We start from the raw sequence: 17,349 nt of genomic DNA on the forward strand, positions 1-17,349 counted from the left end.
CCGTAACAGAACAACGGGATTACTGTCTTGAGTAAGTACAATGAACTCCTCAATAATATTTTTTACTGACAGCCTACCTAGAAAGATCCTCACATTCTAGGAATTCACTGTGTAATGTGACCACCCTTAATTTGCATTGTCAGCTACCAGTTACAAAACAGCATCAGGAAGCAAAGGGCTGCCCAGCTAGGGCTTCTTTAGCGAAGAACACAGTGTTTTTCAGAAATAGAGTGTTTTGCAGGAAAGGGACAGACTGCCTTAAACACTAGCCAAGTATTTTTGTTGACATCTGCACAACATTCTAAAAAAATCCAAGGTTTTGTTTATTCACAGATTTATTTTGTTGTTGTTTTGTTTAAGCAGGTAGCTTTGTTACTTAAGTCAGGCCTTATTTTTCCTGTTTTTCTCTGACTCGTCTACCTCGTAGCCTGATAGTATCTTAATCATATTGATCAATGGTATTTTTGTAGTGCCAGCATCCGTGTCTCATGACTAACTCCTGTTCCAAGAAACCAGCCCTGTATTGTGATGTTTGCAGTAAGTTTCATGGACATTTGCTTTTCTCACTTCCTCCGTTCCAAGATTTGTTGGGGATATGGGAACCATCATAGTAGATTAGCCCATCTGTTCCGCATCCCCCACAGAACTGTGACTGGTACCAAACACTTCAGATTTTTTTTTTTTTTTTTATTTTATTTATTTATTTATGGGCTTTGCCTTCACGGACAGACAGCAAGTGACTGTTGTTTAATTTGGAAAAAAAATATGTTCTACAAAGGTGGTTGAAAACTGGAATCCAAACGCTGAGTATCTTCACTATCAGCAATTAAATACCTCAGGGCACAGCCCCTAACGCTTCTCCTGGTGCTTGCTGCCCTGCCGCCAGCAGGAAGCTGCAAACCTCTCGAAATTGCCATTTCTGGGGAAGGAAGGAAGGCCGATAGGCATCTGGCGGCCACCTAAACCAGATCAAAACGGTCTTAAACCAGATCAAACCGCTCGGCGCCTTTCTATGGCTTCCTAGGGCTGTGGGGAAGCTTCCCAAGCAGGGGGGATTCAGCTCAGGACCGACCCCGGCCCCTCCCGTGGGGAAATGGCGGCGCCCACGGCCTGAGGTGAGGGGGAACCCCCAGCCCCCTCCCGCCGCCCTCCCCTCAGGCAGCGCCCGCCCCGGCCAGGCCCCGCCGAGCGGCCGTTGATTGGCCGAGTCTTCTCGAAGAGGCGGGACGACCCGGAGAAAATCCCCCAATAAAACGCCGGGAGGGGAGGGGCCTCTAGGGAGGTGCTGAATTGTGATTGGTTGGTTTCAGCGGTGGGCGGAGCTAGGGCAGCGCGCGAAGACTCGAAGCGGTTTCCTACGCGGCCCGGGCCATGGCGGAGGCGGCGGCGGCCCCCGCTGAGGTGAGTCTCACCGCTCCGCGCCGCCGGCTGGAGGCGGGCACGGAGCTCTCGCGGGCGCGGCTCGGCGGAGGACCTGGCGGGGCGGTGAGCGAGGCGGCGGCGCCTCCTTGGCTGCCCGGTGACACCGCGCCCGCCTCCCTCCTTCTCTCCCTGCTGGGCGAAAACTACACTTCCCAGCACGCCCCGCGGCGGCGGCTCCCCGCACTTCCGCCTCGCCGCCCGCGGGGCGTGCTGGGAAGCTTGTGCTCGGCCTATCCCTCCGGGTGTACGCGGGGAGGGGCGGGGCCGCGGGGCGCGCTGGGAAGGCGGCAGCGAGCTGGGGCGGGCGCGGTGCATGCTGGGAGCGCGCGGGCTGGGGCCGTCGGAGGCGGCCCCTGGGGGGGGGAGGTCCTCGTCAGTGCTCGGCGCCCGCTGTGGCCGCGGAGCTCCTCCAGCAGGGGCTTTTCTTTATTTTTTCCTACGCGCGAGCTCACTTAAAGCATGTTTACATACTAATAAAGGTTGTTGGGGTGTGTTCTTTCTTCATAAAGTGTAAATTAAGTGTGAAAATACCACGGTATCTGTGTGGGGGGCGTCCTGCGCAGGGGCTGGGCGAGGCCTTGGGGCGAGGTCGGGCTCCGTGAGGCGCCGCAGCACAGGCGGTGGTGTTACGGGAAGGTGCCTTGTGCTTGCAGCTCGAAGGTCCCAGCTCGGGCGTGCAGAAGAGCCCTGACAGCGACTCGGACAGCGGGCAGGGCAGCTGCGAGACGGCCTCGCCACGGCTCCTCCCCGCCGGGACAGCGGCCGTCGGTGACGGAGGTCTGTGAGGTGTCGGGAGCTGGGCCTGCGGGCTGTCATCTTCAATAGTCCTTCCCTACAAATAGCTTTTTAGGAAGTTGAGAGTGGCTGACCTCTATGAATCCTAAATGCCCCTTTCTGTGGCTTAGATTGTAGGCAGAAAGCTCAAAATCCTCCTCAAAGCAAAAAGTTCTCGAGGTGCAGAAAGGGCTATGGTAAATCAGATGTGTTTTATTTGCTTATTTCCTTCCTTTTTATGATTTTCTTAATCAACCAAACCTATAATTTGCTTAATCTACGTACGTACTTACTGTGATTTAATTATTACTTAAACTCACTAACGTATCAGTGAAGGATTTTCCATTCTGCCTGTTCTTTAACAAAGACTTGAAGCCTATAACATCAATTTGGATCAATTACCTGCTACGCTATGGGGAGAAATGGATTTTGAAAACTTGATTTCACAGATTAGCTGCAGTTGTTGACATCTGTGAAATTTAACAGGCTACTTGTTAATTAACTCGTGAAATTTACCTTTCCATAGCGTGCATCACTTCTTTTATTTTAATGTAATCCCTCAGATTCGGAGGAAGAGATTTTTGTGAGTAAAAAAGCAAAAAGCAAGAAGGTGCTTCAGGACAGTGAAAGTGAAGATGGAGAGGATGGTGGCTCTCTCGTGCAGAATGACGCTCTGGGTGGAGACATAGAAAGTGGAGAGGAAAAAGAGAACATTCTTGTCCAGAAGAGCAAAAAATCTGGTCGGATTCGCCAGGTTCTGCTGGATAGTGATGACAGTGACACTGGAGACCATTTGCAAACTGAAAACCTTGAAGCAAGCAGAAGGGCTGTCTTGCCTGAGAAAGAGTTGGAAGAGGAGAGACCACTGAAATCTGGGAAAAAATACAAAAAACATGAAAGCAATTTCGAAGAAGAGACGACTAAAAAAACTGTAGTAAGATCTAGAAGAAAGGAGAAGGAGAGGGAGAGAAGAATTGCGTCCATCAAACAGCTGAAAAAAGAAAAGAAGCCTAGAGCAGAGGTATTTGTTTTTGGCAGAAATTCTCAGATGCTTTCTCCGCTAAGTTAAGTTTATAACTTTGATTATTTTGATTATTTTGTTTCGATGCTTCAGCATCACTTGTGTCCGTGTTACTGCAGGGGCTACAGTATAGTATGCACAAGGATCTGTTGTACAGCCTGCAAGTCTACCAGTTTCACCTGCAAAGTACAAACCCTAATGCCCGATGACTTCACATTAGTGCATGTGAAGCCAGGCAGGAAATCTTTGAGTTTTGTTTCTAGCTCATCATGGGCTTGTTCTGCGCACAAAGGGCTTTGTTCGGTGTTTCTGCTTTCTGCTACACCGCTGTGCTAGTTTCTGGTGAAAACTTTGCGTTACTTTCAAATTTAAATTCTTCTCTGAATAAACGGCTGCTTGTGAGGTTGCGTATTGTTGCTATTTATAAAATATATATTTCAAGTGTAAATTTATCCTGTCTGAGCCATTATATTAAAGATGCCATGCACCTATTCTAATTTCTTTCATCAAGATGTTTTGACGGTAATCTTAAATTAATTTCAAAGAAATGAATTTGATCTTCTGAAAGAAGTTGCATGAATACTTTATTCTTATGGCACACAGGTGGATGGCGGTGAGACATATCCTTTTAATGACAGTGGATGTCTTCTTGATGACAAAGAACTTTTCGATAATGGCTTAGAAGAAGAAGATGCTTCGCTCCCAGAGGATGAAGAGTCAATAGAATCGATACGGGCGGCAGTGAAAGACAAAATAAAAAAATACAAGGTATTAGTGGGAAGTGTTCTGTTTGAGCATGTATTAAACTATTTGGCAAGTCTACTGTTCTGGCAGAGGGTAACTCTGCTTTTTGTTCTTAAAGATGGAGGAATGTTGTTCTGGAAAGCTGTGAAGATAATGCTACAGTAGAAGCTTTGCAAATCTAGTATAAGTATTAGACAGGATTTGTGTTGGTTTATAAGAATACTTGCAGATCCTGTTTTGATGGTTTTGGTGACCAGCTGTGATTCTGTACAATTACTTTGACTCTTGACTTGTTTGCCCTTTCTAGTGTCTCTATATCTAGTCAAATAAATGAATCTCTTATTGGTTTTCCAAGGGTGAAGGCTACAAACATGTATCTGATGCTGAGAATGAGGATCATATATCAAAAGAACCAAAAAGGAAGGTGAGGTATTCTTCGATTTTGTTATAGCATATAATTATAAAGCCCTTTTTTGGAATTACCTTGTCTTTTCAACTCTGCCCTATGCTTTTGTTGGTTTTCTGCTTTTCATTTTCAACTGGCTACTTTACGCTGACTTATTTTTACTTGAAAGGAGGGGGGGAAGCTATTTAGAAAGTACAGAGTCCCATATTTTGCTTTCTGACTTTTCTTTCGTTAAGGAGCGGAAAGCAGCAAGGTTAAGTAAAGAAGCCATTAAACAGTTACATAGTGAGACCCAGCGCCTTATTAGAGGTAAAACATTTTTTTGTATGTAGAGGGGTATAAACTATTAAGAAATCTGGGGGAGAAATTGAAAGAATTTTATCTGAAAGGCTAGATCCTTCTCTTGCCTAGCATGAATTACTTAGGGTTGAAGGGTACAAGACCATTTTTAATAAGCACCTGTTGAAAGGTATCTTTGTAACAAAGGGGTGGAAAATCCTCTTGCAAACATGGTATCTCCCTTTAGCCTGTAAACTTCCCCTTAGTGAGTTGTGCAAAGTTCATGGAATATTTGGAATGTTTTATAGGCGTGTAATAAAATTGAAACTGGTTGTGCCATTCTGATACTAACATCACAGTTCATTTCCTAATGAATCCATGGACATGTTGCAAACTTGGTCTTCAAGACTTGCTGTTAAAATGCTTCCCAAACAGCTGTGTCTGTTGTATTTGAGTTTTAACTGTGAACTTTCTGCCTGGACAAATGTCTTTACTGCAAAATACTTGCTATTTCAATTCTTTGAATTTCAGAAGTAAGAAATAAATGTCTTAGATGACTTTTTAAAATTTTCTTCCACCTTGTTTCTGTGGTAGAATCATCCGTGTCTCTCCCATACCACGTGCCTGAGGCCAAAAGCATTCATGAATTCTTCAAGCGTCGACCTCGACCAATGTGTGAAGGAAATGCCATGGCATTGCTGAAGTAAGGACTTAAGCCTTCCTCGTGTATTTTCATAAATGTTGAGGATATCCCTGCTTTGCTTTTTGGGATAGCCGACATTTGTAGTAGGCGTGCTATAGGACCTGTATCATGTGCACGCACCTGTTTTGTGTGCAGCCATATAATGTTTCCTGGTTAATTTTAACTGTTGCTTTGACTGGAAAGTCCTAATGAGAAACTACTACTCTTTCTTAAACTCTTTTAATACCATAAATGCCTTGAAATTTAAGGCATGTCTCACTGTTAACAGATGGCAATATTGCAATTTTGACCCTGTCATGCCATTGGGGTAGACAGGACATAGCAGCGACCTCAGGTGAAGTAATATGCCCTTTTGTCCCTCACTTATTCCTACACGTTAATGAGAAGAATTAGAAAATTACTTCTTTCTGTCCTTGTTCACAACCTCTTCTCCCCCCTCAGAATAGGCATGGATTATTTAATTCTTTCTGCCTTCATTAGGTCCAATAAATACCAGCTCACCCTGAACGAAGAACCTGCAGGCACTAAGACCTTAAGTGCGGATTGCAAAAATGGGCAAATAAGAGGTGGTCAATCAGCAACTAATGAACCAGAAACGAGCCTTGGCAGAGATACTGCTGTGAACAAACCTCTCCCTGATGCAGGGGAGAACTTGACAGAAGACCGTACTGAAAAACCCCGAGAGAACGATGATGATTCTCGTACTGTTATGACTATAACTACTGTGAGTAATGCAGAAGAACAACAGCACTCTAACTTCCGAAGCACTGACGGCAGTGAGCAAAAAGAGAATGAAATTCCTCTAGCAGTTGGAAGCGATGCCCTTGAGCATGAAACAGCACCAGGCTTAGAAAGCAATCAACGAGTGGGGCCTGGATTGGTGGCACAACCTGAAAAAGTGAGGAGGTCCAAACTGGATAAACTTCGTGAACTGGGAATAGACTTGACCATCAAGCCAAGAATCTGCTCTGACAGTGAATCCTTCATAAACCTCGATGACACCGATTCAAATACAGGTATAATTGTTATTGTTGTAATCCTGGTAACTCTACCCCAGAGTAAAACGGAATTTAATTGGAAAATCTTTGAGAAACATTCAGGTGATAGAGCAGGTCAGGCACGCTTTCTGACCAGTACAGATTTTTTGCTTAACGTTAGTGTGCATTTTCTTTCAACTGCATAAAAGGGAGTTCTGACTCCTTAATATTTAAAAGCTTTAAGGAATGCTTAGTGCTAACTATTTAATGTTGAGTGATTTCAGTTCCATTCTGCTTTAGTGAATTATGCTTGTACTGAAAGCACATGGGGGCACTTTTTCAAAGTGATCCAAAACCAGGCATGCAGTATTTATCCAGAAACAAAACTGCCTTGTGTTTCACAGTGCTTACCACTGACTTTGCTGTCTGGTGGCTGGAAGGGTAGAGTGGAAGTGAATTTTAAGATCTTGTGGATAAATCATAGTCAATGGTAAGGTCGTTTAATATTAACTAACATCAATCCATTACAAGTTGCAGCAAAAATATTCTGTGACGATGTGTTATTAGTCAAATGGAGTTGTTTTACAAATATAAAAATGTTAAAGGTTTATGGTTTTTAATTAACTTCCTTAAAAAATTCGCAAGGCCTAGTCTAGATACAAATGTAGCACTTGATGATTTTAAATACTATCAAATTGATTTAATTTGCATTTAATTAATATGTATTTAAAGAATTAGAAGCCTTGAAAGCTCGTTTCTTGAAGCACACTCTTCAAACATCAAAATCCAAAGTTGAACGGACCGTAAATATCAACATTATTCGTAAGGAGACAACATCTGAAGGGAAAGAGGAGCTAAAAGCAGACGTGGTGCCGGCAGTGTTAGTTTCAGAGGGCCTGGATGAAACAGTGCACACAAAGCCAGGTTGGTCTGGGAGAAGTAACGATGCTTAATTGGAAATTGCTTTCTTTTCTTTTTTCCTTTTTTTCCTCTCCTGTTTCCCTGGCTCCTAGTGCTGCCCCATGAAATGCACATAAATGAATCTTTATTTGCAAAATTAATTTTAGATTTTCCTAATGGATATCTCCATTTTAAGACAAAATCTAGATTAGACCTCATAAATAGCACTAGCCAGCGTAGGTCAGGTTGCCACAGTTAGATTTTTGTTAGTGGCTCGGTTTTCTCCCCATCCTTACCAATATTTTATACGAAATATGTATGCACGTTATTATTTTCCAACAGCCCCTCTAAATATAACTCTCAGACTCAGTGCGAAGAACTATTCTTATTAGGTAGATCTCTTGTGCTTCCTTAATTCTATAAAGCATTTCCTACTAAAAGTGTATAGATTTGCAAGCAAAAATATATGTAGAACGTGACTCTCACATGGTATCTCTTAAAAGAAATAGATCATTTGGCTGATCCTATGGGCATGCATTATTTTTAGCTGCTCTTAATTATTTCATGTGCTGTAGCACATCTGCCCATGGCAACTGGAAGCTGTTGCTCCCAAAAGACCCAGTGGAAAGACAGAGCCCATTCTTATGCAGGGGGCTGTGCCCGTGGCGTTTATAGCTAATGAGGAATCTTGATAATTCATGAGATTGTGTCGCTTCTCAAAATTGAACTGGTTGAAACTAACTCCCTAGCTCTTCCAGCTGGCAGATCAATTCATAAAAACACTAAAAAACATTCCTTATTCCCTTTTTACGTGTGTAACTGCATTAGATTGGCTACTTGAAGGCAATGAAGTTAAGGATGCTTTGTAGTACATCTAAAAATATTAATTTCTTCCTTTCTGTCCAGGTGAAAAGCTACAAGTGCTGAAGGCTAAACTCCAGGAGGCCATGAAGCTCCGCAGGATTGAGGAACGCCAGAAACGGCAAGCATTGTTTAAACTGGATAATGAGGAAATGCTGGAAGAAGAAGAGGAGGAGGAAGAGATGACAGATGAGTCAGAGTCTGAAGAAGAAGAAGAAGGCAATCATGAGGTTTGTATGTGACATTTTACATAACTCACTCAGCTTCTCGATTCTGCTGCCTTTCCACAATGAAATTAAACTTTTGTACGCTATTAATGTTGAGAAACTGCTAGTAATTCTTAAAAATTAAAAAACAAATGCTACAGTTATCTTGTTCAGGGTTTTAGTAGTATTTAAAACTGAATATATTTGTATTTTCACTTTTTTTGCCTAAACAGCATTAAAACCATGTATAAGCATATAAAATTTCTTGTGCCACCTATATAAAGTGTCACCAGGAAATGTATATTAAACATCTCCTTGGCTCATTCCTACCAGGGGACAATTTCTATGGGATGTACACATACCTAACTGATAGCACCTTCCCGATCTGGTATGGAGTTTGCCACAGCTTTGTGTTTTTTAAAAGGGGTCAGAACAGCATGGCTGTTGAAAGCACCTCTATACCAGATGTCTTAAAGTAAAACAGGGACACGGAGGAACCGACAGCGTAATTCAGTTTAGTCCTCCATATGTTAAAATATTTTCTCAAAAAAGCACACAAAGAAGGTGACAGATCAAAGCAATGGCCAGCATATATATCTGATATATTTGCGGATGCTTTTTAGACTCCGGAATATCTGCTTGATGAGGCAGAGGAAGACGACGATGATTCAGAAGAGAAACATGTTGAAGATGGTGATAAAGAAACTGACAAAGAATCGGTTGATGGAGAAAAGGTGGAGCAAACTGTGCACTGTGCTTCTGTTCCTAAACCAGCTTCAACAGAGTCTACGTTGATGCTTTTTAAGGACAGCTCCTCCAAAATGGGGTAAATAAACAAAACTTCAAAAATGGTGCCTGAGTAATTTTAAATTTTAATAATATACACGATAAATATTTTGATACATTTTTTTTTTCCAATTAGTTATAATCTATACTAGCAAATACCTTTTAATTGCAGATACTCTCTTCCTGAAGAGAAACTTGAAAATGAAGAAGCTGCAGACAAGGGATCTACCAAGTTAGGTAAAGTAGAACTGCTATTGAAACTAGCAGAGTTTTTTTTTTGTTTTGTTTTTTGTTTCCACGTAGCACATGTAGAAGTTTCTCTTCGGGTTTGGTATTTGATAGTTATGTTATTTCATCACCTGTATATTTAAACAGTATGACTATGAAAGTTAAGACTCCTGAAAATTTAGGAGATCTTGAAAAAGCTAGAGGAAAATAAAGTTCAAAATTATCCCGGGGAAGAACACAGAAACAAATCAGCAATGTGTTGCACTTTTAAAAATGAATTTCCTGAATCCTTTAGGAAAAACAAAATCTAACAGAAGTGCAAAATGATGGATTTTTAGCAAGGTATCTATGCTGCAAAATAGTATCTTGAGGTTTTGCTGGATTACAAAAGAAAAGAAAAGAGGCGTTACATTTAAGTATTTCCCTTCTTTCCAGAAGATGATGATTCCTTTTCTCTGCCAACACCAGCAAAAGAGAATAGCCATAACAGCAGCTTTGAGTTGATTGGCTCAATGATTCCATCGTATCAGCCCTGTAACAAACAGATGTCGCGCGGAGGGAACTTTTTATCTGCAGCAGGGGGTTTCAGGTCACCTTCCCCAGGCTTTTTCAAAACAAGCTTTATCAGCTCTGCTTCCAAGGTAAGATTCCTACTCCTTTTTCTGTCATACGTTAACACGATGGATAGTGAATAAATGTATCTTATGACTGTCACGTATATCAGAAAATAACAACGGTTGAAAACATTGAGTCAAGTGCTTTTATATGAGTAAGATTTCAGAAAAGCAAACTGTCCCTGGAGCTTAAACTGTCTCGACATTGGAATGTATATTTTAAATTGAAAACTCATTATAAAAACTTTTACAACATCAAAGAAAAGATGCTATAATCTGGTTTTGATTTCAAAAATATGCATGTTGTCATATTTTTAAGTGTGCTCACATGGACTGCACAACATTTGACATCAGTGAACTTAAGATTTATCAGAGCGATGTGGAAATACTTTAACTTCTTTTTAGTCTGCATGGTGTTTATCGTCTAAAAGAGACTAAATGTTTTATCCAAGTCTCACTTGTGATTTCTAAGACTGCAGAGTAAATAACTTGTATATTTTTACCTTTCTTTGCATAGAGCTCAGGAAAGATGTCTGAACCCTCTCTTCCCATTGAAGACTCCCAGGACCTGTATAATGCTTCTCCTGAACCCAAAAGTTTATTTCCAGGGGCTGGAGAGTCACAATTTCAATTTTGTCTGGAAGATGACACTCAGAGCCAGCTGCTTGATGCAGATGGGTAAGTTACAGGTGTAAAGAATAACGTTTAGTGTCCTTTAACAGAAGTGGGACGTATAGAACAGCAAGGTTTTTCTAATTATGGACTTTATTTCAGGTTCTTGAATGTTGGACAACATAGGAATAAATACCAGTCCTCAAAGCATCAGCTCACTCTGGCTAGTATGGATGAGAACGCAATGGATGCAAACATGGATGAATTGTTGGACTTGTGTTCTGGACAGTTCAGCAGTCAAGCTGAGAATATGCCAAATACCAGCAGCAACAAAAAGCAGCCCATGGAAGAACTGCTCAATCTCTGCTCAGGAAAATTTGTGTCTCAGAGTATGTCCTGAATTCTGCTCCCAGCTTTGCTGGTGACTTGATTTATAAGCTTTACACTAACATATGTTTTAGTTCTGGTCGCCAATGCAGAATGTGGAATGTTCTGAGAGTTAATATAAGTTAATAGGTATCTGTCTAATGAGTTGTCATCTGATTACTTTGTGTAGCAGGTTCTCCAACGTGGGCTTCATCAGCATCTTCCAAGGCAGAAAAAGACAGTGACATAGAAGATCCAATGGCAGAAGCACTAGCGCTTTGTTCAGGCTCTTTTCCCACAGACAGGTCAGCATTACTCTTCAGAAACATACAAAAGTTTATGGTGGTGGTTGTCTCATTTCACTAGTGATGTGTTTTCTTGTTTGACATCAATTCAAAATGGTGCAGTCAAAAATATAGTCTGTTCTGGAGGCGAAGAAGAGGAATCTAGTAAGTTGTTCAAGGATTTCTCTTTAAATCAGAAGCACATGTTGTTTTCCACAGCTACTATGAAGGAAAAATTCGTCTTGTCAGCTGCAAGACATTCAGGTGCTGACTCTTCAAACAGTTCTAGATTATCCTCTCTAGAACCTGACATCACCAAAAGTAACAGCTGAAGTCTAGCTTTGAGTTGTGGAAAGACATCACCAGGTGTCAAATGAGAACGTGTATTTTTCATTCATTTTTTCCGTAGGGAGGAGGAGGATGAGGAGCAAGAAGAACTTGGTGATTTTCAACTTTTAACAGATGACAACGCCTTTGATAGTGAAGAGGTATGAACTGATAAAGCAAAATGCTACTGAATTCTGACCATGAGAACTCAATTCATCTACTAAATTTTAATGTATCTGTCAATACAACGTACCATTTATTTCAAAACAAGTACTGAAACATTTTTGAGAGCAATTTAGATCATTTAAAATGTCTACATAATATTGTGATATACTGGATAGAGTCTTAGCATACCAAATCCTTCGGTCCGTGTTTTTTAGTCCGTGTTTGACGGAAGGACAGAAGAAGCTGTCGTTCTGAAAGTGGCTTGCTTCGTAAAGTCCTTCATTTCTGAAAATTTTCTCTTTGACAGGATGAAAAAAGCAGAGACAGTGATGCTGAAGAAGCAGAAACAAGTGATGAAGAAGAACAACTGCTGAGACATAGGCAGGGCTTGAAAAAAAAACTGTAAGTGTGTGTGTATTTTATATCTTAATTGCCAGAAAGATTAGAACATAATAGCACTAGAAATGTAGTCTATAGTTATTTTTTCCCCAGCACTACTAGCTCAGATGCTGTTAGTATCAAGATGTTTACATGACTGTGTTTTTTGGCTCTGGTTATTGTGTTTTTGTTTTGGTGCTGTCATGAGTTAACTATGTTGCTGCTTGGCTAGAGAGGATTACAGATGGAAATCAAAAGGCCAGAATGAAAGCGATGCGGCATTTTTATTTATTTCTTATTTTTTTTCACCAAATTGGGGGTGCAGGGGTATTGCTGTCATTCTTCATGTGTTAAAATCTTTATCTTCCCTAGTAGGGAAGACATCTGGTTGGCAGTTACCATTGTCATCACATTTGGCAGGCAACTAATGAGGAATCTGGTGGATGGCAGTCATTTGGGGTTATGTGTTGGCAGGCTGTATACACAAATGTGCAAGAATGCAAGTCTTTAGCCCTTTTGAAAACTAAAGATGAGTCATCACTTCTTTTTTAGAATACTTGCCATTCTTATATCAAAAGGTAGACCTTGTTTTCAGGAGACTCGTGTGGTGGTCATTGGTCTACCAAACTAAACTCTTCTAATGTTCTTTGATAGAAAACTGCAGGATTTCATGGAAGATGAAGCAGAGCTGTCAGGGAGTGATGTGGGAAGTGAGGACGAATATGATGGCGAAGAGCTGGATGAATATGAAGAAGAGATTATTGATGAGGAACTCCCAAGTGAAGCGGAATTAGGAAATCAAGTACAGAAATTACACATGTCAGTGGCGGTATTGGTCTATATTTGTGTGTGTGAGGTCATGGCTCTCAGGTATGACCTGGACTAACCCTCTCCTTTTCTCTTGTGTTAATAGGAAGGCAGTGCTTGATGATGACAAGCGTCAGTTACGCATGTACCAAGAGAGGTACCTCATCGATGGTGACCTGCACAGCGATGGCCCTGGCAGAATGAGGAAATTCAGATGGAAAAACATAGGTGCCTTTCAGATCCGTTTGTAGTAGATGGGGGATGAAAGATTGGAGAGATGATGTATGTATTTAGAAAATAGGACTCACTCTTTCAGAAGAAAACAAAGTCTTCCAGAAATGTGTTTTAGATTTTTTTTTATCTTGTACTAGTTTGTACATGCCTCCTTTTAATTTTGATAGCTAACTATTTTTTTCTCTTTGTCTAGATGATGCTTCACAGATTGACTTGTTTCAGAGGGATTCAGATAACGATGATGAAAATGAACAGTTTGATGAAACCGAAGTGAAATGGAGGAAAGAACGATTTGAACGAGAACAGTGGCTTCGTGAGCAGGTATTAGTTAGCTTCTAGAAAGACATTTTGTTCAGTTCTTCCCTGTATCATTGCTAGATGCAAAATTGCTACTTCCTCAAGTTAAAGTCTGAAAAAAAAATAACACTCCAGATAATCTTTGTTTTTCATTGTGAATTGTGCTCTTTCTCCTCCACAAGTATTATACAGAGAAAAACTAACTCAGAAGGGTTAGACAAAACAACTTTGTTCTCAAACAAGTCAGCTTCAAAATCAGAATACTTTTTCTTATGCTGGGAGCACATCTGTCTTAATATCAAATCTTGTAAAACTTGGGTTTCTGTCAGCTGAATGTGATGTTAGAAGCTTGTTGCCACTTAATAGATTGAAAAATTATAAAATACCTAAGAAATTGCAATAAACTTTTATGGTAGAAAGTCAATAAAAATTAATATATAAATTTACATATTGGAAGGATTTGGTCTATGTAAATTACTGAGTGAAGTGTTCATTCTTAATATTTTGTAAAATTGAAAAAGCTCTATCTTCTCTCTGCTACAGAAGGAAAAAAATAAAGAGCAGGAGGAGGAGGAGGAAGACATTGGTGAAGACAGCCAATTCATGAAACTAGCAAAAAAAGTAACTGCTAAGTCCCTACAGAAGAAAGGTAGGCTTGCCTTTTTTATTATCATTATTTAAATGATAGTCAAAGAGAAGGAAAGCTCAACTTCTAGTTATTGTTAGCTAGTCTCCAGTGAACCGGGATGTGGATCAGCAAACTCCAGTAAGAAGCTTTCTTAACACCAGTCCAAGAGCATGACTTCTAGGACTTGAAAAGATAGATAGTGCAGCTTTGCGTTTTCAGTGCCTTAAGTTTGATAACTGTGTGTATAATTAATAAAATGGTGTGTTACTTCTTGAAAATAGTTGCTGTAGAGTGGAAATAAGTTCCTCTACATCATTGTTTCGTCTTTTGTTCTTCATTTGTTTGACTTTAAGCTGTGGAGAAGTCGACTTTAAGTGACATGCTGCCTAGCAGTTTCTCAAAATATCTTAAGGAAAGATAAGGACTTAAGGAAAAGCCGTGTAAGGCAGTGAAAATAAATTTAGGTTTTCCCTGATTTTAGTAAAAGCACGACTCCAGGTGTGCAAAGCTGTTTCTAAACCAATTTTTCCCTTTGAAATGATAGATTGTTCTGGCACTTAGTACTATGAGTTGTACAGCTCACAGTATAATTTAATGCTTTTTTTTTTCTGCAATATTTACTGTCTGTTGTCAATTCCAAGGTCCTTGGTTCGATATAAAGTTTTATTCTTCCAAACTAAGTTCAGAAACCTACAATCTCTTATTTGTCTCTGCTAGCAAGCCCAGCAGCAGTGGTACAAGATACAAAACTACTACCCAGGAACCCGTTTGAAACATTCAGACCTGCCAGTGACATCCAGGTAATGGTTCTGCCATTTCAAAACTACATCTCTAGAACACCTCCACGTCAGCTAACCCTAGATTCTGGCCGTGTCTGATTTGTATGATAGTGATGAAATACTGTTAGCAAGCAACAGGTTGGTGGGGAGTAGTCTTTTCTATTAAGAGTAACCTACTAAAACAGCTCTCTTTCTTTTGTGTGAGTGTTTTAATGCAGCATTTCTTTATTCTTCAGATAAAAAATGGGTCTCTCTTGAACAGACCTAAAGCCGTCCTTCAGAAGCTAGCAGCAATGTCAGATCTTAATCCAAATGTGCCTCGAAATTCAAGGAATTTTGTCTTCCACACGCTTTCCCCAGACAAGAATGAAGAAGCAAAGGAGAAATCAAAACATCAGGTAAAGATTTTTGTGGGAATATGCTGCCAATTTTGTAGATTATTTAAACGTACAGACACCAAACATTGCCAAGTAGTTAAGGGCATTGCTGTTTTAAATACCCTGTGGTTTCCTGTTGTGTGATCTCACAGCAGATATGTGATCTCTCAGCAAATAACTGTCATTATTCAGAATTTAAACTTGGAGATTTTGTGTGTTCTGATTCCACCTGTTCCTCTGCAGGTGAAGAAAAGAGGTCCTACTGCAGTAATAACGTCTCTGGCCAAACGTCCCAGGATTGACAGCACAGAGGACACAAGTCAAAGTCGAAGCATATTCCAGTTCTTGGAGAGCTGAAATTTTTTGTTTAGGGCCAGAATTTATTTCTCATCTCTGTCAGTTGCAGTTTGATTTGCAAATCTTGGCCAGCAATCATCAGGAAGGTAAACAAATTGCTGTACGTTGTCCCTCCTGCTCCAGCTTTCTTCTCAAGTTCCAGTAATTTCCAAGCAATGGTCTAGTTTACTCTGCTTGTTTTACTTAGTGTTCCATGATGAGAGTACAAAGTCCGTGCTTGGTTTGGAATGCTAACTTTGTCTCTCCCAAGCATTAAGGAAATTTACACTACTATCTGCCATGCTTGTAGAATCTCGTGTTTCAGTGGTATCAGTTCCACCTGAAAACACCATTCATGTGACAGATACAACTCAGAAGTGCTATGGTTAGCTTAAAGCACAGGTGAAAAATGTATTCCTGCAGGTTTAGGTAAGAGGAAAGCAGTATTAGCTATGGCAGGATGTATGTTGTTTACACTTGCAGTACTAAGGTGGCTGCGGCTCTGTTCAGTGTCGTCTTTAATGTTAAGCATTTATTAGCTTCATAACTTCAGAAGCTCTAATGTACATTTGTAATATATATTTTTAAAAAGTCCCCAGCCTTTTATAAGGCAGTATACTAAGGATTTATTTCCCTTTTTCCTCTTTGTTTTTAAAATTTGTGTTAATACACGTGCACGTGAATGTGTGAGTGGAGAGGGAAGAATGTGAGTAACAGATACGGGAGAGGAAAAGAATGTGTGCAGGGTGCTTTCTTTGTTTGTTTTGCCCAAGTGAAAACTCTAGTAAATTATCTGCCACCTTGTTTTCATCCAAGCTGTGCTTATCCATGACAAATCATCTACTTCTGAACAGCGAGAAATGGAAGGCCTTCTGTAGAATGAGGAAAGTAGGTAATAAAGTATCATTATTCACAGCTGTTCTAAATAGTGTGAAAGAAACTTGAGACACAATATACAGCATTTCTGATTATATGTTCAATGTGTTTAAAATAGACACTGTTGTGGTAGTGCAATTAAACATCTTTCTAAAACTTAATGTCATGTACTTAGGTTGCCCACACTGTCAGAGAAAAATTGTGAACTGTAAATTTTGTAATGCTGTAAGCATACGCCTGGGTGCCTGGTGTGCTGCATGTAAAATATTTTACTGTATATTATGTTTATAAAGAACTATGGTACCAGTTGGAGTGCAATTTTACAATAAAACATGTTTTTAATTTTGGAGGCAGTTGGAATTAATTTACAGGATTTCACTCAGTTGTGTGTGTGTTGTTTTTTTTAATGTTCATCTATCTGCTTCCTCCTGTGCTTTTGTAGCCATGACTGCTCCCTTCACCAGGAGCAACTGCATTAATACTGGAATACAACAGAACAACCCCCTGGTGTTTACTGGAGTGTAAATTCCCAAGTCTTCTACTTGGGCTCAATTTGTATAAAGTTCTTGGTCCTAAGAATACATTTCTTTCTGTTGCTTCAATAGTTCTGCTTCTGCTAGTTCCTGGACAAAACTTGCTGTATCACTGGCTTGAGGCATGTTTGCTGCACCTCGTTACAGGATTTGAAGTGGTAGGCTGGATGTGGCATCTCAATCCAGCCTCTTAAAATATATATATTTTCAAGTATTTCAAATTCTTATTTTACTTCATGTGTAGAGCAAGGATGGCATTCATTCCACTTGGCCACACTGCTCCTGCCTACGCAGATGCAGTAGCTTGATTTCTGTAATCCTCTGTGGGCAGAAGTAGCTCTCCCAACTGAAGCCTCCCTGGCTGCTTTAAATTTCAGAAATCCATTTGTTTACAGCTGTGATGGCAGCATTTCACTCTGCTGGGACTGA

At 40.5% G+C, this 17,349-nt stretch overlaps 1 protein-coding gene across 3 annotated transcripts; it reads left to right on the forward strand.

Moving 5' to 3' along the window:
• The first annotated feature begins 1,284 nt into the window (after positions 1–1,284).
• Positions 1,285–16,736, forward strand: CLSPN (claspin). Of its 3 annotated transcripts, none has more exons than XM_035345667.1 (25): positions 1,285–1,401; positions 2,076–2,199; positions 2,760–3,217; positions 3,821–3,985; positions 4,317–4,385; positions 4,604–4,676; positions 5,241–5,349; positions 5,830–6,365; positions 7,059–7,250; positions 8,133–8,317; positions 8,917–9,119; positions 9,252–9,316; positions 9,743–9,948; positions 10,439–10,599; positions 10,696–10,922; positions 11,090–11,204; positions 11,593–11,671; positions 11,983–12,077; positions 12,708–12,872; positions 12,967–13,088; positions 13,288–13,415; positions 13,935–14,040; positions 14,737–14,819; positions 15,035–15,196; positions 15,419–16,736. In XM_035345667.1, the coding sequence occupies exons 1-25, from the start codon at positions 1,372–1,374 to the stop codon at positions 15,530–15,532; spliced, it is 3,972 nt and encodes a 1,323-aa protein (XP_035201558.1). In that variant the 5' UTR covers positions 1,285–1,371; the 3' UTR covers positions 15,533–16,736. The 3 variants fall into 3 exon arrangements, with proteins under 3 accessions (XP_035201558.1, XP_035201560.1, XP_035201559.1); XM_035345669.1 differs by having other exon boundaries at positions 11,093–11,204; XM_035345668.1 differs by having other exon boundaries at positions 9,746–9,948.
• The last annotated feature ends 613 nt before the right edge of the window (positions 16,737–17,349 follow it).

This window comes from Oxyura jamaicensis, chromosome 23 (assembly GCF_011077185.1).
Source record: "Oxyura jamaicensis isolate SHBP4307 breed ruddy duck chromosome 23, BPBGC_Ojam_1.0, whole genome shotgun sequence".
Taxonomy (NCBI): Eukaryota; Metazoa; Chordata; class Aves; order Anseriformes; family Anatidae; genus Oxyura; species Oxyura jamaicensis.

Bases quoted from the DNA above. Each gene is read 5' to 3' on its own strand.
- CLSPN (XM_035345667.1), top strand. From the start codon at position 1,372: ATGGCGGAGGCGGCGGCGGCCCCCGCTGAG. The intron at 4,677-5,240 runs GTAAAACATTTT...TTTCTGTGGTAG, and splicing joins GACCCAGCGCCTTATTAGAG to AATCATCCGTGTCTCTCCCA. The intron at 9,120-9,251 runs GTAAATAAACAA...TTTTAATTGCAG, and splicing joins GACAGCTCCTCCAAAATGGG to ATACTCTCTTCCTGAAGAGA.